The 23,764-nt window shown below is 51.5% G+C and overlaps 1 protein-coding gene across 1 annotated transcript; it reads right to left on the reverse strand.

Annotated features, from left to right (window-relative positions):
* Nucleotides 1-5,697: 5,697 nt before the first annotated feature.
* On the reverse strand, nucleotides 5,698-23,748 carry CLN6 (CLN6 transmembrane ER protein). Its single transcript, XM_053594539.1, has 7 exons — nucleotides 23,521-23,748; nucleotides 18,270-18,384; nucleotides 13,751-13,849; nucleotides 11,884-12,072; nucleotides 11,545-11,600; nucleotides 9,752-9,874; nucleotides 5,698-7,885 (listed from the first exon to the last, which is right to left on the reverse strand). The coding sequence occupies exons 1-7, from the start codon at nucleotides 23,604-23,606 to the stop codon at nucleotides 7,615-7,617; spliced, it is 939 nt and encodes a 312-aa protein (XP_053450514.1). The 5' UTR covers nucleotides 23,607-23,748; the 3' UTR covers nucleotides 5,698-7,614.
* Nucleotides 23,749-23,764: the final 16 nt, after the last annotated feature.

Here is a 23,764-nt window from a genome sequence, read left to right on the forward strand (position 1 = left end):
CAGAGGTGGCCCTCAGAGGCCCACTGGGCTCTGCTCTTCCTGTCCTGTGTGCCCCTGAACAGAGGCTCCTGCAGCTAAAGCCTGTACGGGGTTGAATAGAGTTGCCCCAAACTCATGTCCACCAGGAAACTATGACTGCGGCCTTATTTGGAAATAGGTCTCTGCAGGTGTAACTAAGATGAAGTCATCCTGGAGTAGAGTGGGTCCTAATCCAGGGAGCAGAATTTAAACAGAGACATGGAGAGAGGCCATGAGGACTGAAGCAGAGACTGAGCGACGTGTCCACAAACTAGGGAAGGCCAAGGACTGCCTGCATTTGGAGAAGCTGGGAGTGGCAAAGGATTCTCCCCCAGAAGCTACAGAAGCCCAGCTCTACCAACACTTTGATTTTGGACTTCTAGCCTCTGAGAGTACAAATTCCTGTTTTGTTTTGTTTAGCTATTATTATTTTTATTATGCCCTCGTTTTCTTGTGAATCAGTGGAAACCTTCCCTGGTCCATTACTTGAGAACGGCTGACTTGCAGGAGGTGGCACTGAGGCGGTGCACCCTGCCCAGGTGGTGAGGTTCTGTGGCTCTTGCACAGCCTTGGGGGCTGGTACTGCCACTCACACTGTCATCTGTGTCAATGGTTCTCTAGAGCTGTCCCATGCACAACCTCACCAGCCCGACGTGGGGCCCTGACTGATTATGGAAAATGTGAAAAAAGGCTCAGTGCCTGAAGCACAGTGGTTATGTCGCCAGCCACACACACCAAGGCTGGTGGGTTTGAACCTGGCCTGGGCCAGCTGAACAATGACAACTGCAACAACAAAAACAAAATAGCCAGGCGTTGGGGTGGGCGCCTGTAGTCCCTGCTACTTGGGAGGCTGAGACAAGAGAATCGCTAAAGACCAAGAGTTTGAGGTTGCTGTGAGCTGTGACGCCACAGCACTCTACTGAGGGTGACACAGTGAGACTCTGTCTCCAAAAAAAAAAAGAGAAAAGAAAATGTAAAAAAAAAAAAAAAAGGCAAAATTACAACTTTGAGTCAAGGTTTTGGACTCAAGAGTCAGAGCAATGAAGAATTAAAAGTCACATTTTAAGCTGTTATTTGTTCATTGTTTCAACTACTTCTGTTGAATAATGGACCCTTCCCTGGGTGGCGCCTGTGGCTCAAAGGAGTAGGGCGCCAGTCCCATATGCCAGAGGTGGTGGGTTCAAACCCAGCCCTGGCCAAAAACTGTAAAAAAAAAAAAAAATAATAATGGACCCTTCCCTCTCTATTTTTTCCCACAGACATGGAAGACTTTAAAAATTATTTTGGGGGGGTATCACGGGGGATGAGATCGCCTACACCAAAGACTTAATGCAAAGGTGGTCCTTTCTACATAGCACATGTGGAAAAGTAGGGTGCCTCTGGCTGTAATTTGGGGAGGAATTCACAAGAAATCTTCACCTTTCCCTTTCCACCTTCTTCCACAGTAGTTGCCTGCATCAACTGGATACACCTGGGGGTGGGAAGTTCAGCTTCACATAGTGAACACTGCTAAGTGGCCTTGGATCAACAGCCTAGTGCTCAGGTCCCAGAGCGGCCACCCAGCTCCTCCAGCAGTTAGTGTCCACTCCAGGGGCCAAGGACAGTAGTCCTGGAGTCATGTGGTGGAGGGCCCCTGCCCTGTGCCACGTGTTTCCAGCCACCATTCAGCACTGGATCCCAAACATCTATTTCTGAAAATTGGAGATTTTGTCTCCATCATCTTCCAGTGCCCAGCACAAGACAAGCCCATGCATCATGGTAAGTAAATATTTATTTATGCACCATCCATTGTTTCCCCGGGGTTGCCATGTTTTTTGAGATGGAGTCTCACTCTGTTGCCCTGGGTTGAGTGTCATGGTGTCATCATAGCTCACAGCAACCTCACACTGTTGGGCTCAAGCGATCCCCTTACTTTAGCCTCCCAAGTAGCTGGTTGTTTGATGCCTGGCTAGTTTTTCCATTTTTAGTAGAGACAGGGTCTCACTCTTGCTCAGGCTGATCTTGAACTCCTGAGCTCAAGTGATCCACCTGCCATGGCCTCCCAGAGTGCTAGGATTACAGGTGTGAGCCACCAGGCTTGGCCTGCTGTGTTTTTCTGAACACATTTATCTGCAGCTCCCTTGATGGCTGGAGGTGACATCCTTTGCACCCAGCACAATGCACAGCATGGAGCTGACATGCAGTCAATATCCATGGCAAAAGTGGATGTGATGTGCACAGGGTTTGGGATAGCAAGCAGGGAAGACAGTGGTCCAGTCAAGGACGCTGCTGTAGCTGTGGACGGGAGATGGATGGGACTGGTCTTCCACCACTTGCAGCTGCGGTGGCTCAGACATTCAGGGATGTTGTGAAGTCTTTGAGACTCAAAACTGGTCAGGGGAATACTAGTAAAGAACCCATTTTCTATGTGGTCAACTAGCACAGCGGTTCTCAACCTGGGGTCTCGACCCCTTTTTAACAATGAAAATAACATTGCGGCATTAGGAAGGTTGAGAACCACTGAACTAGCATATCCCATTCTTTTTTTTTTTGTAGAGACAGAGTCTCACTTTATGGCCCTCGGTAGAGTGCCGTGGCCTCACACAGCTCACAGCAACCTCCAACTCCTGGGCTTAAGCGATTCTCTTGCCTCAGCCTCCTGAGTAGCTGGGACTACAGGCGCCCGCCACAATGCCCGGCTATTTTTTGGTTGCAGTTTGGCCGGGGCCAGGTTTGAACCCGTCACCCTCGGTATATGGGGCCGGCGCCCTACCGACTGAGTCACAGGCGCCGCCCTGCATATCCCATTCTTTTTTTTTTTTTTTTTTGTAGAGACAGAGTCTCACTTTATGGCCCTCTGTAGAGTGCCGTGGCGTCACACGGCTCACAGCAACCTCCAACTCCTGGGCTTAAGCGATTCTCTTGCTTCAGCCTCCAGAGCAGCTGGGACTACAGGCGCCCGCCACAACGCCCGGCTATGTTTTGGTTGCAGTTTGGCCGGGGCTGGGTTTGAACCCACCACCCTCGGTATATGGGGCCGGCGCCTTACTGACTGAGCCACAGGCGCCGCCCTATATCCCATTCTTAAATCCGTGGATATTCGCTTAGCACTTGCTGAGTGCAGGGTGTGATGGCAGGTGGGCTGGCCAGCAGCTGTGCAGAGGGCTAAGGCCAGCCAGCCCTTGCTGCTTCAAAGTATGACCTCAGGAAAGCTCTTTAACCTCTCTGCACCCCTGTGAAGACAAGAGGACCTCAGATATAGGGCGCCCAGCTAACACCACAGACACTGGCTGACATGGTCGTGACCAGCTTGCCTCTCAATTCAGCCTGTTGGCCACCCAAAGAGGAATTTCTGAAGCCAGGTCTGGGCCCTTTGGAAATGAGTGCTGAGTCTAATCAGGGAAGTCTGTCTTGGACAATGCACAGAGAACAGCAATACCAGGCTAATATAACTGCCAGCCGAGAGTGAGAGGAACACATATATGTTGGCATGGAAAAGAGCTCTTGGCTCTAAGGAATCCGCAGTCTCTCTGGGGTTGGCCTCCCTAAGCCTTTCCTATGGTGAAAGGCTTTTGATTTTCTTGAAGCCTGGTGAGCAAAGGAAGAGACAGCAGCTGAAATTGCAGGTCCCAGGGCAGTGCATGGGGTGGCAGCAAGTGGCCTCCATGGCCTCAGGGTACCGCCAAGCAGAAGGAAGTGATCAGGGCTGTGTGCAACCCCAGAGCTCATGGCTGCCTGCAATGGGAGGAGACGAGCCTAGAGACACCTGTGCGGTATAAAGTAAGTGCAGTCACCTCTCCTCCAGAGCACGGAGGCAGAGCCCCAGCAGTAGCAGTGGCGGGGCCGGCCCCATCCTAGGGCTGCAGATCTGGGCATTCTCTCCCAGTGGCTGGACAGAGTGGCACCCAGAACCTGCCCTGCTGCCTACCAAGTGCCCCAGTCCCGGTGACTCAATTCCTGTTGTTGTAAGCCACCAAGTTTGTGGCACTTAGCTATGGCTGCCCTAGCAAACTTGCCTCCAGGAGGGCCAGGCACTGAGGGAGGTCATGGGATGGCGTCATTGGGACTTCACACACAGATTCCCTCAGTGTAGGCTCAGGAAGTCCTGTGGGGCTGAGGCTCCCAGGGAAAGCTGATGCTGTCGGTCCAGGGACAACACTGAGTGGGCAGGTCCTGGAATGGTGGTCCCCAAACTTGAACCCACATCAGAATCACCTGCAGGGCCCTGTCCCAGAGTTTCTGATTTGTAGTTTGGAGGTCAAGAATGTGCATTCTCCTCTGCCATCCTGACGCTGCTTCATCCCCCACACTCTGAGAACCACCAACCTACAGCTTTCTGGGTGGAGTGAAGGCAGGTTGCAATCAAGATATTTTTAGAAAAACATTTCCAGTAAGCTGCCTGGAGAGATCTCAGTCCAGAGAGACAAGTCTCCAAGGCTCTGATAATTTCCTGGGATTTCTTCTCCTTTCTAAATATTCACTTGCGGCAGGGCACAGTGGCTCACGCCTGTAATCCTAATATTCTAGGAGGCCCATACAGGAGGATTGCTTGAGTGCAGGAGTTTCAAACCAGCTTGAGCAAGAGCAAGACCCGGACTCTACTAAAAACAGAAAAACTAGCCAGGTGTTGTGGTAGGTGCCGTAGTTCCAGCTACTCTGGAAGCTGAGGCAGGAAGATCACTCGAACTTAGGAGTTTGAGGTTGCTGTGAGCTAGGCTTATGCCAGGGCACTCTAGCCCAGGCAACAGAGTGAGACTCTATCTCAAAATAAATACATAAATAAATATTCACTTTTATGCCTAATTTTTTTTTTTTTTTTATAGAGACAGAGTCTCACTTTATTGCCCTCGGTAGAGTGCCATGGAGTCACAGCTCATAGCAACCTCCAACTCCTGGACTTAGGTGATTCTCTTGCCTCAGCCTCCCGAGTAGCTGGGACTATAGGTGCCCACCACAATGCCCGGCTATTTTTGTTGTTGTTGTTGTTGTTGCAATTTGGCCGGAGCCAGGTTTGAACCGAACCCACCACCCTCGGTATATGGGACCAGCACCCTATCCACTGAGCCACAGGCACTGCCCTTATGCCTCATTTTTTAATTTTCTTGGAAACAAGAGTCTTGCTCTGTCACCCAAGCTAGAGTGCCATGGCATCAGCCTAGCTCACAGCAACCTCAAACTCCTGGAATCAAGCAATCTTCCTGCCTCAGTTTCCTGAGTAGCTGGGACTACAGGTGCCCACCACAACACCTGGCTAGTTTTTTTTTTTGAGACAGAGCCTCAAGCTGTCACCCTGGGTAGAGTGCTATGGCATCACAGCTCACAGCAACTTCCAACTCCTGGGCTCAAGCAATTCTGCCTCCACCTCCCAAGTAGCTAGGACTACAAGCACCCACCACAACGCCTGGCTATTTTTTGGTTGCAGCCATCATTGTTGTTTGGTGGGCCCGGGCTGGATTCGAACCTGCCAGCTCAGGTGTATGTGGCTGGCACCTTAGCTGCTTGAGCCACAGGTGCCGAGCCACCTGGCTAGTTTTTTTATTTTTAGTAGAGACAGAATCTCGCTCTTGCTCAGGCTGGTCTCAAACTCCCAAGATTGGGCAATCCACCTGCCTTGGTCTCTCAGAGTGCTAGGATTATAGGTGTAAGCCACCGCACCTGGCCTATTCCTAATTTTAATCAATTTTTCCCCTTTTCTTATCAAGGGCTCCTTAAATTGTATAAGCTTCAAACCCCATACCATCAGACTCCTGCGTAGGAAATTAAGTCCTTCTGTAGAGAACACTTCTGGAACCAGTGTTTGCAAGAACAGTATCCTTGATGTGGGGATGGAAGCAAGTGAGTTTGCTGGTCAGGCGGGGGGACAGGACACCTGGTTGGGACCATTTCCCATCCCACACTGCCTTTCCTCTGTGTTGTCTGATGACACAAGCCCCTGTAAGTCTCTGGTAGTTGTGTTGTGAGGCTGAGACCTTTGCATACCAAGAGCTAAAGCCCCAAGAGGTCAGGTGACCTGCCTAAGGTTAAGTGCCAACCTCCTACCAACCCGCCTCCCACTTTCCCCCAAAGGGCAGCCTCTGCTTCAGGCTCTGAAACAGGCTGCGCAGTTGGGAGGTCCAGCCAGATGGGAAAGGTCTGGAGATGCCCTCGCCCCCATGACCCCAGACTCCTTTGGAAAGAGCTGGGACCGACCAGAGGACCAGGACCATCTTGCCCTCACCCTTAGGAACCTGTGGCACGGAGGCCAGTGCGAGCACCTGCTCTTAGCAGGACCAGGGCTGCTGCTAGGAGGCCTCTGGCTGCAGCCTGGGGCCCCGTGTAGCCTCTCTGCCACTTCCTCTTGCCTCCCGACGCACACCCAGGCAAGAAACAGCTGCCAGCCAGGCTTGGCCCCATACCAGCTTTTATTCTCACCTCACCACCTGTCCCATGCTGCCAGTGATGGGGACTGAACCAAGAGCTGGGGGACTCCTAAGGAGGGAGTGGGGATACCCCAACATAAAAAGGAGAATCCGAGGTATGGGGCTCCCTGAGAGCCCAGGAGAGGAGGCAGGACCTGGGTCAGGCAAGGCAGATCTCTGAGACCCACAAGTGCACATGGGCCAGTGCAGCCTTTCCCTATGAGGGGATCTGGACCCAATGGCTGGGAAAAGGTGGGCGGGCTGGGAGGCCCAGTGTGCTGAGCGAGGCCTCCCTTTTCTGGGGAGGATTCAGGCTGAGGGAGGCTGACCACAGAGGGCCTCATGTCCCCTGACCCCTCTCATGGGGCACAGGGTGCAGGGCAAGTGTTTGAGAACTCTGCCTTTAGGGGCAGGTCAAACACCTGTGGTCAGGCTGACACGTGGGTACCACAATTCTGGAGGGGGAGCAGGGAGACAGAGCCTCCAGTGGAGGGAGAGGCAGAGGGCTGGAGAGCCAGCATTGCTAGACCCCAAGCTCAGCCTGGTGCAGTTAGAGTGGTGAATCTGGGGTGCACATACCATCCCAGCCTGGGAGGGGGCAGCGAAAGGACAGAGCCCCCTTGTCCATCCCCAGGCTGCCTTGAGGGGGTGTGCAGCCCGCTGACTCACTTTGGGCCCATCCAGTGCACATGAGGCCCAGAGAGGGAAGTGAGTGCACTGTGCGACAGTGCACAGAAAGTTGATGACTCTGGTAACCTAGCAGCCAGGGTCAGGTGGAGGCCTGCGGGTGAGCCGGGCAGTGGTGGGTGACACATCGAGTTCCCTCCCAGCTTCTGTCCCACCCAGGCCTTTCCTGCCCAGGAAGAAGAGACCAGCCCTAAGCAGGGGTCTCCAACATCATCAGGTGCAGAGGAGGGCCAGGGTGTGGATCCTGGCCTAAACATCCTCCCTAAAACGAAATCTGATCCTAAAAAGATCCAAACCAAACAGAAACTTAACCAGAATAGTCAAGTCTTACAACACGAGACTCTGCACACACACACACACAAAACAGCCACATGCTCGCATACACACCAGTCTACGGGCAGGAGGCGTACTCAAGCCGTGTTCTCAGCACTGGCTGAACCTGCACTCACCTACGTGCACACCAGCACACACCCTGTGCTCACACCTCCATGGCCCCTTTCCCAGCAGAGCTCCGGAGGCTGGTGCCAGGGACTCAATGATGACTGCTGACATGGAGGGTGTAGAAAGCCCAGGGCTCAGGAACATAGATGACACCTGGGTACTTCTTCCTGAGTACAGGGTCATTCCACAGCCAGGCCACCCAGAGCACCACAAGCAAGAGGGTGACGGTGAAGGAGGAGAAGAGGAAGAGGCCGTTGCTGTCCAGGAAGAGGCGCTTGCGCTTCTGGTGCAGGACGAGAGCCAGCATGGCAAAGAAGGTGAAGATGAAGAGGATGAAGATCTGGCCCTCCGTGACCAGGTACCTGGAGACGCCAGTGGTAAGGTGAGGTGGCTGCCATGGCAACTGCGTTCAGCCTGGCAGCCCTCCCCCCACTGGAGGGCCAGGCTGCCCTCCCAAGCAGTCAGAGCAGCTCCTCTGGTGAGAGGGCTCAGAGAACCACGCCCTGCTAAGCCACAGCAGAATATTACTTTGGCTTGTAGAGTTACTATTTTTAAATAGTTGTTTGTTGCCAATATTTAAGTAACAGAATAGGGCAGCGCCTGTGGCTCAAAGGAGTAGGGCGCCAGCCCCATATACCAGAGGTGGCGGGTTCAAACCCAGCCCCAGCCAAAAACGGCAAGTAACAGAATATGTGAAAATGGAGATTTCTGGCTTCTCCAGTCTTGTTAGGCTTTATTTCCAGATGATAAAAACTGACTGGAGAAGGAAGCAACTGCCCCCTTTAGAGAAAGTACTGTTCTACACTTTGCCACAGTCCTCACCATCCCCTATTGCCTCACCTGCTGCCCACTTGATGTACTTCTGTTACCTGTGTGGTTCCTGTAGGCATTTGCATTTGGAATACAGTAGCAATTTATGGTGGTTGTTACAATCATCTCCTTGCAGACTGGAATATAGTCTCAGATCACCCAAGGTTCCTGCAGTGCCCAAGGCAGTACCTAGCATATGGCCAGGAGCTCAGTGACACTCATTGGAGGTCCATTCCCCTGCCTCTAGGGAGAATTTATAGCTCGCCCCTTATATTCAAGGAACTATAGTTCTGCAATTTAGAGGTTGTATGACCTTGTGGGATTTCTGTGACATCTGGGAGCTTCTGTTTTCTCACTTACGAAAGGGGCATAGAGGGTTACTTGGAAAAGCATATTGCTCAACAAATGATTACTGCTGCTGCTACTGTAGCTATTGCTGCACCAACACACTACTGGTAAGAATTAGGCAGGTTGATACCAGTTATCAAAAGAGAAAAAAGAAAAAAAACTAGGCAGCAAGTTTCCCTTTCTTTCCCTCTTGCTACAGCTGTCACTCATTCCTTTTAATCCTCTCCTCAGGAAGCATAAGGGCTCTAGTGGCCCTCTCAGCCAGGCAGGGGATGGGCCCTAGAGGTGTCCTGGAGTTTGCCCCAGGAGAGGAGGTCCCTTTCATTTTTAGGGAGGCCTTCCATCAGAGAAGGTCCCAGTCTCGTCCCGGGTCCTTCATCCAATACCTGCAATCCCCAGGTGACCTATCTCCAGGGCAGAAGTGACGGAGGAAGGCTGAGAACCTGGCTGAGGCCTGTGTCCTCCGTAATGGGAAGACAGAGTTGGCAGATCAAAGAAACCACATGAGGGGCTGGGTGCTGTGGTGGACGCCTGTAGTCCCAGCTACTCAGGAGGCTGAGCCCAAGAGTTTGAGGTTGCTGTGAGCTGTGACGTCACAGCACTCTACGGAGGGGGACATAATGAGACTCTGTTTCCAAAAAAAAAAAAAGGTAGGGCTAGGGCTAGGGAATTTCATCTCCATAATGCTTTGGACTGCACAAAGCTCTTTTTATCCCCGAGATCCTCACCATCTAAGAGGTAGAGAGGGAGGTGTCACCCATTTCACAGAAGAGGAAACTGATGCCCAGAAGGCTCCACAGGACTCGGTGTTGGCCCGAGAGCAGCCCTGGGGTTCTGGGAGATGGGGTGTGAGGCTGGAGAGACTGCGACCGCATACCTTCCTCTTGCCTCCCTGCCACACTTAGGCCTGGGTTTATGGTTGCAAAGTGGTCATCGATTCCCATTAGATACGGGATTCCCATTAGGGCCCGAAGCAGGCCAGTCACATCTGGGGCCACATAACAGGTCAGAGGTCGAGGGTGGAATTTACTGCTGTGGTTTACTCAGTGCCCTCCCCCATGTCCACTCACCAGTAGTACAGGCCACTGGGCATCACGAGGAGCAGGGCAGGCCCTGGCATCAAGCTCTCTGCTTTAGAGGCAGTGAAACAGCCGCTGAAGTACATGAAGAGGATGAGGAAGAAGGGGATGTACCTGTGACAGGGAGGCCAGGGCCTGAGAGGCTGTGCAGTGGCCCTGGCCCCCACCTCCATCCAGGTCCTCCTCCCCACGGCCTCTGCACTGGCTCCTTGCATGTTTCGTGGAGTACGGGCCTCTGCAGTGCCGCTTCATGGTTTACACAACAGGCTCGGGCGAGGGGTGTTCCACCCCACCCAGCCTATCTCGTGCTGGGGGTTAAGGGTGGGACAGAATACAGCAAGGGAGGCGAGGCTCACGCACACCAGAGGCCCACTCTGCCCTGGCCACTGCTCACTCCATAGAAGGGGGTGGTGTCTCTATCTCACTCCCGGACACCTGCTGACCTGGAGACCTTTGTACTGAGTGGGGCTGAAGACAGACAGAGAGGGTCTAGGTCCGGGTTAAAAAAACAAACAAGGGGGCTCGGTGCCCATAGCACAGTGGTTATGGAGCCAGTCACATGCACCAAGGTTGGCAGATTCGAACTCGGCCCAGGCCAGCTAAACAACAATGACAATTGCAACAAAAAAATAGCTGGGCGTTGTGGCAGGTGCCTGTCGTCCTAGCTACTTGGGAGGCTGAGGTGGAAGAATTAAGCCCAAGAGTTTGCGGTTGCTATGAAGCCAGGGCACTCTACCAAGGACAACATAATGAGACTCCGTCTCAAAAACAAAAAAAAAAACCCAGAAAAACAAAGGACCAGAACAGCACCTCCCACAGGGGCAGGGATGGAGGAACAACTCTATGAAGCCCCTACCCAGGCTTAGCCCACAGATTCACCCCCACATCTCACCCCAAAGTACCACCTCCCTCCTGAGCCCAACAGGCTCCCCTTCCCCATCTGCGCCCTCCCCACGGTCCATCCTGTCTCCTTACCACCACCACCACCACCCCCCACATTCCCAGAATACTCCACTATTCCTCCAGGCCTCTGTTCCCCTGTCCCAACTCCAGCATCCTGCAGGACAGGGCTTCTAAGTAAAGGCCGAGAGCTAGCAGGAGGCCTGGCCAGACTCCAAGGACCTAGAAACCCCATGCAGGCTGTGAGGGAAAGAGTCCAGCATCTCAGTGAGGCCTGGTTGGGGTTGGCTCTTGCCTCCTTTGCAGCCTCTGCCCTCCCTTGCTCTGGGCCAGCCTGGGACTGACTTGTCTCATTTCTAATGTGTCTTCCTGACTGTGGGGGAGGGGAGTTTGTGGGGGGATGGGGATCTGGGTGAGAGAGGGTGGGAAGAGCTGCCCTGGGAGTTTTGCACTGCCCACCCCTACCCATCTCAGGTCCAGCTGGCAAAGAGCAGTTCTGATACGGTGGGGAAGCCTCCTGCATCACCCTCCCCTTCCCCCCTGCGGCCATCTGGGGGGTTGTTTATCAGAGCGGTGTCCTTCTCCCTGCCACCTCCCCAGGCTTGGGAGGGAGGGACGACAGCTGCCCGCTGCCCTCTGGTGGCTGCCACAGGCACTGCGGGCTGGGAGGAGGCAAAGGGTGAGACTGGCAGTCCCCGGAATGGCAATCAGGCTGAGTCTTGGGACAGCCCCTCAGAGCCCGGCTCAGATAACTTCCAGGGAAAGAGGAGGCCATTCCAACTGCCCTGCTTAACTCACGGAGTCCTAGGGCCCATGAGCCTTGTCCAGTGTGTCCCGTGTCCCTGAGCTAGTGGGCCTTTGGGATAGACAGACATGTCACTCACCACATGGAGTGGCCCAGGTACTCGTCATAGTAGTAGAGCAGCTCAAAGGAATCGATCTGAGGGTTAGAGGGGGACGTTGGTCCAGGGCGCTGTGCTGGGGCCCCAAACAGCGCCTCTAGCCACCCTCCTCCCACTCCCAGGACCTCACCCCCAGGTGAGAGCCCCTCATGTGCCACTTCCTAATAATGCAGCTTGGGGAGGATGACAGTGCCCTCAGGTAGCAGCATGCTTTAGTAGGGCAAGGGCAGTGATGTGTCAAAGCAATTTCTTTAGTCTCTGAAGACAGACTGTGCTGATGCTGACGGGGCTGACACGTGGGGGAGTGGGAGGCGGCCTCACCAGGGTCTCAGGCTTGAGATTCTTGATGATGGGGTTCTCCCGGACAGACAGGTGGTGCTGGTAGCCACTGAAGAGCAGGCGGTGGTTGACGGAGTCACCAACCAGGTGGATGCTGGCGCCCATGATGAAGGTGATGATGCTGATGTAGGTGATGGAGCGTGGCAGGGTGCGTGGGGACCGCTCGATGAGCTGAGGTTCAGAGTGAGGCCAGCAGCATGACTTGGTGTGACTCTATCTCAGTGCGCCACTTTCTGCATCCCTCTCTTTTGCCTGGCCTGGGCTGGAAATTGCCAGCTGGAGAGTCACTTCAAAATTGGTGGGTCCCTTTAGCAGGCCAGCCCAGCCTCCAGATTCTCACACGGTCACTATGAACCCAGCAGGGGCTAGGAACAGCACTTCCTTTTCCCCAGGAGGAAATAAAGGACACAACCATTGTCTAAGGTCCTATCAGAGCCATGTGCTGAACTTGACAAGCAAGCCTTTAATGCTGGAGTCTAGGCTCCAGGCCCAGCCCTCCCACTACCCGCAGCTGTGCCTCTGGGTAGCTGGGCTGGCCTGCTGAAGGGATCCCAGTTTCTGAGTGATTGGATTCTGGCAACCGTGAAGAAAATGTCTGGAATGGGAGCAGGCGCTTCTGAAATGACATTATTTCACTGAAAACACACCCCTGAATTTTGAGATCATATCCCTTCTACTTTTGAAGATTTGAAATGTCTTTCTTCAAAACAAAATGATAGGGATAGTAGATGGAGCCTGAGTGTACCTCCTTCTTTGCAATGCTTTAGACCAGAAGTGTTTTAGATTTTGTATTTTTTTCACATTTTGAAATATGTGCATATACATAATGAGATACGTTGGGGATAAAACACAAGTCTGAACATGAAATTCATTTATGTTTCATATATGCCTTATACAGACAGTATGAAGGTAATTTTATAAAATATTTTAAATAATTTTGTGCATCAAAGTTAGTGTTAAGTAGTTGTGTGTGAAATTTTCCACTTGTAGCATCATGTTGGTGCTCAAAAAGCTTCAGAATTTGGAGCATGTCAGATTTTGGATTAGGGACACTCAGTGTATAGTAGTTTTAAGAGCGCTTATTTGACAAAGTGCAAAGTCAGAAGACCTCGCTCTGGGCTCTCAGTCACATCTCAAAATCAGAGCTCTGTAGAGCACAGGACTGAGTTCAGCTCCCAGTGCGGCCTTTCTTTCCTTTCCTTTTTTTTTTTTTTTGACACAGAGACTCTGTTGCCCTGGGTAAAGTGCCATGGGGTCATAGCTCACAGCAACCTCAAACTCTTGGGCTCGAGTGATCCTCTTGCCTCAGCCTCCTGAGTAGCTGGGACTACAAGCACCTGCCTGGCTACTTTTTTAGAGACTGGGTCTTATTCTTGCTCAGGCGGATCTCGAACTCCTGAGCTCAGGCAATCCACCTGCCTCAGTGTCCCATAGTGCTAGGATTACATGCCTGAGCCACTGCACCTGGCTCCCGGTGCTAGCCCCCACCTGCCTTCCCAGGCCCCTGACCACTCTCTGGACCCCCCAATCACCTCCATCTCAGCCTCCCCAAATGTTTTCTGATTTCCAAGCCCAATCTAGCCTTCAGATCCTTCTGCCTGAACCTCTCCCACTTCACCTGCTGCCACACCAGGGTGAGGCCCAAGCCAAATGCCCGTCCTTGGGGGGGCCTTCTCTATCCCTCCTGGCTCTGCCTGCCCTGGGCCCTGGGACCCTGACATATCCCTCTACCACAGCCTTCATCCCCTAGCAGTTAGGCAGGGGAATGCCCAGGCCTTAGCACTGGTCTCCTGCCAGGCACTTGGATGAATGGGGCTGGAGGTTGTGGGGTAGATGACCTGGACTGTACCTTGAGCAGGAGAAAGGGTGTGATGACGTTGTAGGCCATGTGGAAGTAGTCCCCCACGCTGGGCTTGTTGAGTGGAAACCATTCAAGAGGGAACACCAGCTGGGAAGCGAGGAGAAGAACAGGCTTACTTGGACACAGCCCGTGAGGCCCTTGGGAGCCTGCCCCACCCCCATCACATACACTTAATTCTTGCTGTGATCTCTAAGGATTCTCTTGGCAGCCCTGGGATGAAGGTATTCTTGCACTGGGAAACTGAGTGTAAGTAAAGGTAAACCGACTTAACCCCCAGATACACAGTAGATGTAAATCCAGGACCTGACCCTGTGCCCCTTGCCCAGTGGAATCTCCCTGGGTACTAGCCTGGGAGTCAGGAGGGTCTTCTGGAACTCAGTTGTGCCACCAACTTGCTGGGTGACCCTGGGCTAGTTCTTCCCCTCTCTAGGCCTCAGTTTCTCCATCTGTACCACGAGAGGTTGCCCAGGTAGTCTACTTAGAACCTTAGGGCTCTGGTACACCCAGGGCCTGTCACGATGACAGTGTCTCTTGACCACTAGGCCTAGGTGTGGAAAAATGCACTATCCACTGTGTGGATGGACTGCTTCCAAATCAAGTGCAAGTATACAGTAGGAGACAAAGCAGGAAATATGGGCTTTCTACAAAGTAGCTTCAGGACAGCGCCTGTGGCTCAGTGAGTAGGGCGCCGGCCCCATATACTGAGGGTGGCAGGTTCGAACCCAGCCCCAACCAAACTGCAAAAAAAAAAAAATAGCCAGGTGTTGTAGCGGGTGCCTGTAGTCCCAGCTACTTGGGAGGCTGAGGCAAGAGAATCGCCTAAACCCAAGAGCTGGAGGTTGCTGTGAGCTGTGATGTTGTACTCTATGGAGGGCAACAAAGTGAGACTCTGTCTCTTAAAAAAAAAAAAAAAAAAAAGTAGCTTCAATTCTTCCTCCTTACCTTCCCTAGAGAGGAAGGTGGCCTGGCCAGGGGGCAGTTCCCCCTTTTGTAACACCCTCTCTCCCCTCTCGTCTACCTCCAAGTGCTGGCCTTGTCCAGGCGAGTGCGAAAACATTTTACTATACTCCTAGTGTCTGTTGATTGAAAACACATGTAATGACCAAAAGTTTCAGTCAGAGATTTAAATGGGGGTCTCTTTTAACTCAGAAATCCCATATTGGATAAAACAAACTAGTAGAAATGAAACTCTTAGAGACACAGAAATGTCAATCTGTCTGTGTTTGTATATGCGCACGTGTATCTTTACTTATATCAAGATGTATGTTTGCCAAAACACTCTGTGACGGCAAAATACCAGAAATACGCTGACTCTTCAATCAAACAGGACTAGGTGAATACATTATAGTACTTCTTTACTATGGAAGGTTCTGCCATTAACCGAAATGACATTATATATTCCTTTTTAATTTTTATTTTTAAGTCCCAAGCTGGACTTGAGCTCATGGGCTCAAACAATTCTTCTGCCTCAGCCTCCTGAGCTGTGGGCATTACAGGCATGAGCCACTACACCCAGTTTATGATATATTCTAGTGCAAAACAAGTAACTTGCTGAGTAAAGTATAAAGTAAAATCTCACTTAGGTTAGAAAAAAAGAAAAATATGCATATATGTATTTGTATGAACAGAGAAAGGAGTGGAAGGATGTTCCCCCATACTGTCAATAGTGAGAGTGGGAAGGGCTAGGAAGAATCTAAATTTTTTTGTTTTTGTTTTTGAGACAGAGTCTCACTCTGGCACCCTGGATAGAATGCTATGGCGTCATAGCTCACAGCAACCTCAAGCCCCAAGCAATCCTCTTGCTGGGATCCTCCCAAGTAGCTGGGACTATAGGCGCCTGTCACGATGCCCAGCTAGTTTTTCTATTTTTAGTAGAGATGGGGTCTCAGTCTTGGTCAGGCTGGTCTCAAACTCAAGAGTTCAAGCAATCCATCCACCTTGGCTTCCCAAAGTGCTAGGATTATAGGCATGAGCCGCCATGCCTGGCTGAGAATTTAATTTTTATAACTTGTAAAAGTTTTGATTCTTAGTTATTACAAATCTGAAGCTATAATGCATGCATTTGAAAAGGTCCAGTGTATCTATGAGGTTTTTAAATGTATACTCCCAACAATTCCATTTAGGGTCATAGTGGCCACAGCAATTCTGGGTAGGATAAGGGAAGTGATTTACCCAACTGGAGACTATTAGACCAGCTGCGGCTGAGCCCTAGTGAGGAGAGCCATTAGCCCACTCCTGGCCTCCTCTCCCCGTCTCCCCAGAGGATTACTTTAATGGAAACTCCTCTGACCCCCAATAAGTGGAAGCTTCATGCTGAAAGAAGGCTCAAAGCAGTTAGTCTCCTTGAAGATAAAGAGATGAAGCCCAGAGGACAGGGAGTTGTCCAAGCTCATGCACAAACCTGATTAGATGCCCTGACTCTTAGTTCAATCCCTCTTCTTCTTTCTACATTTTTATTTATTTAGAGACAGAATCTCACAGGTGCAGACCCCCCACCCCCCAGTAGAGTGCTGTAGCGTCACAGCTCACAGCAACTTCAGACTCTTTGGCTCAAGTGATTCTCTTGCCTCAGCCTCCCGAGTAGCTGGGACTACAGGCACGCACCACAATGCCCAATATTTTTTTTTTAGGCAGCGTCTCAAGCTGTCGCCCTGGGTAGAGTGCCATGGGGTCACAGCTCATAGCAACCTCCAACTCTTGGGCTTAAGCGATTCTCTTGACTCAGCTCCCAAGTAGCTGGGAGGACAGGCGCCCACCACAACGCCCGGCTATTTTTTTTTTTAGTTGTAGTTGTCATTGTTGTTTGGTAGGCCTGGACTGGATCCGAACCGGCCAGCTCTGGTATATGTGGCTGGTGCCCTAGCCGCTTGAGCTACAGACACTGAGCCAATGCCCAGCTATTTTTTAGAGACAAGATCTCGCTCTAGCTCAGGCTGTTCTCGAACTCGTGAGTTCAGGCAATCCGCCCGCCTCGGCCTCCCATAGTGCTGGGATTACAAGTGTAAACCACTGCACCGGGTCCTTCTTTCCAAATTTAAACGGTGACATGTAAACTTTACAAAAAATCTGCAGAAAGGAGAGCCAGCATCCACCATAACTCCCTTACCCCACTGCCAGGACAGCTTTCCTTTATCCCCACTGAATCTTTGATCTGAGGTAGATAAGACTGTTAATTGACTTGCAATCAGTCAGGCTATGTGCCATGGAGTCATATTTTTTCCTCCTGAAATATTCCAGCTTGTTTTATAGTATCCATAATTTCTGTTTCTGCCAGGAAACATCCTCTGTAATGGATACAGTGAAGTTGATTTACCCAGTCCCAACTGCTGGACACTGAAGTCACTTCCAAGTTTAGGCTTTTATAAGCAACACTGCAATGAACATCTTTGGGTAGAGAAGCCGTTGTCTTCTTGCTGACTATGTCCTCAGGGCAGATTCTTGGAAGGGCAGATTTTTTTGGTCAGGATATTAGGATTCTGGATACTTATGTGACAGACAGTTGAACCTTGTAATGAAGGGGCCAGAGTGCCTGAGTTCAGGTGCTGGCTCCTCTGCTTGCTAGCTGGGTGACCTTGAGCTACTCACTCTACCCTCAAGTTTCCTTATCTATAAAATAGGGATGAATAATAGTGTTGATGTGAAAATTAAATAGAACTAAACATGTAAAGAGCTCAGAACAGATTAAGTACTCAATGTATGCTAGCTGCTGTATTTCTCTTGCTATAATTATTTCATTCAGTCAAAAGGTATTGCGTACTTACTGTGTTAGTACTAGTACAAGTACTAGTTATTAGCTTGCCAAACTGCTTTCCAGAGGGCTTTGCTAATTTGCATCATCACTAGCACGTATGGGGTACAGTTTCAGCATTGGATATTGTTATTTGTATGCCCCCCAGTTCCCACAAATTAACAACTTGGTAAATGGTGGCACCTCATTGAATATTTTTCACATTCTGTTGTCTGTCTGTCCATCCATCTATCTGTTATCAGTAAGGGGCTTTTGTGTTCTTCCAGTATTAATTCCTTGCTTGGAGGCCACCACTGTATACTGAGGTATGAAGCAGCCTTAGAAGGAAAGGGAGGGTTTCACCAGATGGCACAAAAAAGCAGCTAAGTCTCAGAGGCCTGTGCAGAATCAGCCTAAACTCTTCACCTCCACAAAAATGGTGCAGGCCCTAGGTATTGGGGAAGGACGGTGGGGATACCCTCCTTTGTCTCCCATAGCCCTTTGGCCTGAAATTTGGTTAAACTGGGTTAACCTGCTTTAAGACACAGGCTGCAGGCATTATACTGCGACTGTTCAGAGTTGGGACACAGTTCCCCGACCCCCACTTGCTGGCAGGTGCCTGACTTTCCAGTCGCAGAGCTAAAGCACAAGAAGGCATCCAGGCCTGTTCTTTCAGTTCACTAGGCGATAAAGGCAAAGGGACTTGTCTACTTGGCTAACCCACATGACACTAAGTCTCTCCAGTGTCAGTCAGGGGTTTGTCCACAGTCCCATACTCACCATGGCAATGGGACGGCCAAAGTCCAGAACCCAGTTTTGCAGCGTGAAGTAGAACCAGAGGTCGAGGTGGAAGGGCGCCGTGCAGGTGGCCTCCTCAGCCTTGATGGAGCTGTGCCTGGGAGAAGCAGACAAGAGGGGTCAGCTCTTCTGCCCTGTCAGAATCTTCCCTTGGGATGAGCCATAAAAGGGGGTGGGGAATTGTGAGCAGGAGGAGACACTCCCAACTGAGTTCCAGGGATGGAATTTCCCTGGAAATACTGGGGACTGGCCCTGTGGTCACTGGGAGGACTTCAGCTTCCCTGACAGTAGTTTCCCTGTGAGTTAGAAAGGAAACTCACAACAGGTCTGATGACTGTTGGACATTCTCCCTTATAGAATATCGGGGGGAATAAATAAGGCAAAGGATGTAAACGTGGTGAAAATCGTGTAACATGATGATGGATGACAGCAGCTAAGCTTTACTGAATGCTTATATATTCCAGGCACTACTGTTAGCAGCTTGTATCAGCTCATTTAACCCATTCAATCCTCACAGAAATCCTCTGAGGATGGAACGTTGCCCTCATTATACAACTGAAAAAATGAGGCCCAAGTGGTTGAGTAACTTGCCCAAGGTCACAAAGCTAAGGATGTGACCCCAAATGATTATGCCCCAGAGCTTATACTTTTAAGTCCCATTCCATGGTTGTGTCCACAGCAATTGGTCTATGGGAAGGGCATGTGACAGAGTGAGAGTGATCACAGCCCTCCAGTGAAATGTGCCTTGTAGGGGCTGAGATGGAGAGGGCCTCTGTACCCCTCAGCTGTGAGGGGGTGGACTTGGGCTGCTCATGGTCCTCTTCTCACCAATCCACAGTGGGGCCTGAGAAGGAAGCCTGCAGGGACATGTTGACGTGACAACTTGGGAGCCTATCTCTCTGGCAAAGCGAGAGGTCATCTGCTGTCTACAGTTGTGCTGAAGTTCAAGGGCCAGTACTGCCTCCTGTAGGAAGGCTTCCCTGAGGAAGCTTTCCCTGAAGCCCCACCAGCCTACTGCAGGGAATGAACGCTTCTCTGCTAACTCAGTCTAGCCATGCCAGAGTGGGGCTGGAGCCGTGCTCTCCCATCTCGACCCTCAAGAAGAGTAGTGCCCTTTAAGGGTCTCCCCATTCACGCACCACCCCATCAGAGTCCAAACCCTCTTTACGAGCGTCCCTGCCACTACGTGCACACCTCCAGTGGTAAGCAGCCCACTACCTCCTAAGATACTGGAGGTATGAGTTGCATTGTCCTATTTTTGCCAAGGACGGTGCTGTGGGACATAGATCTGCATTCTCCAGCATTCTTAGCTCAGTACTTGGTTCATGCTCAGTAACTACTGGCTGATTTAAACCACTCACAATTACCTGTAACTGCTTTTCTCATGGCAAATTAGCTCAGAGCAGTGGTTTTCAACCTTCCTAATGCTGCAAACCTTTAATACAGTCCAAAGGGGTCGTGACCCACAAGTTGAGAACTGCTGGCTTAGAGGCACCATAAAGACCTCCCTCTGTCAATGCTGTGATTGCTTCCATAATTTTCCAGGATCCTTTGAACCAGGTCCAAGGATCTACCAACCACACTGGGTGGATCTTGGTGGATCTCAGCATCTTCCGGTGGCAGGCAAGACAGGTGGAATAGCCCTTCCCGAGTCAACTAAGTCTTCCTCTCCCCACCCAGAGTTCCCCCAGAGTTGGGGGAAAGCGCTCCTTTCTTTCTGGTGCTGGGGCTCTGAGGATGCAAGCCCAGTGCTGCCTGCAGCCAAGTTCCCACCCTCAGGAGACCCCCAGGTGAGAATGTAGCAGCCTTGCAGAGAGGATCAAGAGAGGGAGAAAGGGCCCTGATAGTGTTCATACTCCCTGGCACCCCCAGGCCAGTGGCTTGGCCATGTGAGCAAACATATTCCCTTTGCTAAGGGTGCTGCAGTTCACGTCAGCTTTCTGTTACTTGCAACCCAGGAGTCCTGAATGGCACAGAATTCAAACGCCTGTTTATATGAATTCAAGACGTGTTCGTGACAGCTTGCTCTTCCATTATGATGATTACAGTAAGCCATGTGGCTTATCAGGAGATCAGGTTAGAAAGGGATTGGCATGCAATGGAGCTGTATGCAAAGCCTACAGAAGGAAGAGAGCCCTGAAGCACCGCTGGGGGGGATTTAACTGGGCAGAAAGCAGCGGGAGTGTAGGGTTAGAGGCCTGCAGGTGCTACTGAGAAAGGCCCTGCAAGGAGTTGAGGTACCCAGCTTATTGAAGGCAGAGGAAGAGAGGGAGGGGGGCTGGGTTTTCAGAATGGACAGATATTCAGGGAGTAACTGTGAGGACAGCTCAGGGGTCTGACACAAGTGACCAGCATCGAGGCCCCACCCTGCCCCTTCCTCTTAGTGACCATCATGGCAAAGCCTCTATAAGCAGACAGTGATAACCTCCTGAATGTGGATAGGGGAGAATAAGAGCCCTTAGTATTTTGCTCTGAAACCTCCAAACTGGGCAAAGAACTTAGTACAAGGAATGAAGGGATTCTAAAAGCCTTGGGAAACACTTAGGTGTGTATCTCTTGAAGTTACAGGTATATACGGACATATTAGGGGCTCAGGAACTATTTCTTTTACTTAGGAAATATCTCAGTTAACGGGGATCCCTGTCATTACTCTAGCTTAGCACGGCAGGAAAACAAAAAGGCAAGCACAGGGCAGACACCCAGCTTGGGAATGAAGACTGATCAGTGTCTGACTGGTTTTCTTCTCTTGGAACTCTGACTACAGGAGGCAGATCATTAAAGATAAGGCAGCCTTGCCCCCAGCCCCTGTACTGGGGATGAGAAAACTTGTCCCAAGGTCCTGAGTCCACACACTGAGCCCCCAGCCTGTGCCAGCTCTTGGTCTCAATCACCAGCAACTGCTGCTGGGAATAACAGTGAAAGCACAATGGCCAGTAATCTGCAACAAGGTGATCTCTCTGCCACAGTTTTACATATCTACCTGTGGGGAAACTGACGCCATGACAGGTGGGGAGTGTGTACCATATAGTTAAAATCAGAAGCCTCCGTAGGACAGCCTATCGGAAAAGGAAGGGGTGAAAAAAGTGGAGCAATGACCCATGAATTGGGTCATTTAAAAAGATAACTGTGGTAGAAACAGCTCAAAGAAGCTGATGTGATTGTCTCTGGTGCCAAGGAGAGATGGACGAGGGAACTGTTGTTTTTTAAAACTGTAAGCCCTTCTGTGTTATGATTTAATTGTGGGCATTAATCACAATACTTCGATCATAATATAAAAACTGTCAACAGATCAGGGAGTGACTGGAATGGGTTACCTTGATAGGTAATGAGCATTTTGTCAATAGAGATATGTAAGCAAAGCATAGCTGTAGCAGAGGGGACTCAAGCATCCTAAGAACTGGAAAAGATGATTCTGTCTACTGTCTCAAACAGCGGTGAGACTGGGAATGGGCCCAGAGGTTCCACTGAGGGGGCAGAGACACCCTGTAGAGAACCCCTCACACTATATCCTGTAATACCCTGGCTGCTGGGGAGCCCATGCAGGGATACAGAGGGAACTACCCCTCAGCAGCGAAAGTGGAGCAGTAAGAACAAAACCCCTGGATTTCAGCCCTGGTTTTTGCCAGCAAATAATATAACCTCTTTGGGTCTCAGTTTCCGCACCTGTACACTGGAAGCGACATTAGGCAGCTCATTGTAAAGTCTGAGTAAGATGCAAGACCTGGGAGGCCCACATGTGAGGCCACAGTGGCGACCATAACTGACACTCACAGGCTGTTCTAATTGGGCTACCAGAGAGGGCAGTCAAAGACCCCCAACTTCAGAACAAAGACATCCCTCAGGCAGGGGTGCCTCAGGAAGAAGACAGCTGACAACTGGACTGGACAGAAGCCACAGCACAAGTAAAGGCCACTGGACACATCCTGCACACAGAGCTGGGAGTCAGACTCAGTCATCAGGCTCCTTAGCCCATCTGGGCCTGTTTCCTCATCAATAAAATAAACTTAACTCATAGGCCAAGCTGAGACTTAGAAGAGTTAAGGGGTCTACATTTTATATACCCTATAAATTATTTCTAAGTTAAAAAGGAAACAGTCTGCATTTCCTTAGTTGATGTGCCCCCCAGCAGCAGGTATGATCCCAAATCATACCACAGTATTCCTAAAATCAACTCTGAGCACACAGGTACTCAAAAACCTTCCATGGCTCCCCAGTGCCTATGAAACAAAGGCTGTATCCTTAACCTGTCATCTAAGACAGTAACTAGGGTGAGGCAAGTGAGCCACCTATGGCTTAACATTTGAGTAGGCAGTCACTCCCAGGGTCGTAGTGCCTTTACCTTAAATTGTGCACTCTAGTCCCGGCCCTGCTGCCATTTAAGGGCCTTCACAATCAGTCTGCATCTTCCTTTCACTTCCTTTATACACAGAAAGCTCCAGCCTCAATGCACTACTTGTCTTTCCCTACACCCTTTCCCTAGCTGGAACAGCCTTTCTTCCCTGCATCTCCTATGAAGTCCTCTGAGACGCAGCTCAAGTGCCACTTCTTCCACGAAGCCCTCCAAGATGACCTCTCACCTGCCCCTTGGGTTGTATCCCTCGTGGTCCCTACTGGACTGCAAGCCCCTCCCAGTTTCACCTTGCCCACCCCTTAGTGCCTAGCACAGAGCTGGACACCCTAGGGGTGCTTAACGAACGCTCGCTGCACGCGATAAACGTTTCTGGTCAGTAAACCGGATGAAGGCAGAATCCAAGTCCTATTCAGGGCTGGGGGACCCCGAAAACTTGGAGGTGGCACCCGAAACTTTCATATGAGTTGGAGGCCCAAATGGACTAACGTGCGTCTTCCGAGCCCACCACCCCCACCCATATCCCTACCCCTGGAGAGCGCTCCCCAGCGGCGCGACCGTCCTAGCCCGGGGCCGGTCGCGGGAGATTGCGCGGGAAACCCCAAACTCTGAAAGGGGGCTCCATCAAGCGACAGCGGAGAGTGGGGAGTTCTCTGAGCCTTGCTGGGCCCGAAGTTCCCCAGGAAGCAAAGGGAACGCGAAGGCGAAGCTCAGGAGAGCAGCCGCGAGAGCAGTGCGCCTCCAAGCCCCCCGGGTCCCGCTCCACCGGCCCGCGCTGCAGGAAAGTCTGCCCCCGGCCGCCCTCTCCCGGTCACGAGGGCGGGACCCCGGGGCCGGTGGCCAAGCGTCGAGCATGCCCGCTCCACCCGGCCGGCGGGCGCCCACCTGGCCTGCAGGAAGGAGGCGCCCGGCTGTGCGCCCGGACCGCCCGCCGCTCCCGGGTGCTGCCGCTTCCGCGCCGCCGCTTCCATGGCTGCCCCGCTGGCCTGCCCCTGGGCCCTGCCTTCCTGGGGAATAGTGCGGCACAGCTTCTCTGGCGGAGGCGACTGCAAAAACCGAGCGCACGGGCGGGCCGGGGCGAGCAGGCAGGAGAGCTCTGGGCCGGGTCTGGAGCAGCAGGGTGGGCGGG

The sequence above is a fragment of the Nycticebus coucang genome, chromosome 6, assembly GCF_027406575.1.
Source record: "Nycticebus coucang isolate mNycCou1 chromosome 6, mNycCou1.pri, whole genome shotgun sequence".
Classification (NCBI taxonomy): Eukaryota; Metazoa; Chordata; class Mammalia; order Primates; family Lorisidae; genus Nycticebus; species Nycticebus coucang.

Coding starts and splice junctions, on each gene's coding strand:
- CLN6 (XM_053594539.1), bottom strand. CDS start 23,606: ATGGAAGCGGCGGCGCGGAAGCGGCAGCACCCGGGAGCGGCGGGCGGT. Junction 18,385..23,520: donor GCCTCCTTCCTGCAGGCCAG/GTGGGCGCCCGC, acceptor TGCTTCTCCCAG/GCACAGCTCCATCAAGGCTG. Junction 11,601..11,883: donor ATCTCAAGCCTGAGACCCTG/GTGAGGCCGCCT, acceptor TCTAACCCTCAG/ATCGATTCCTTTGAGCTGCT.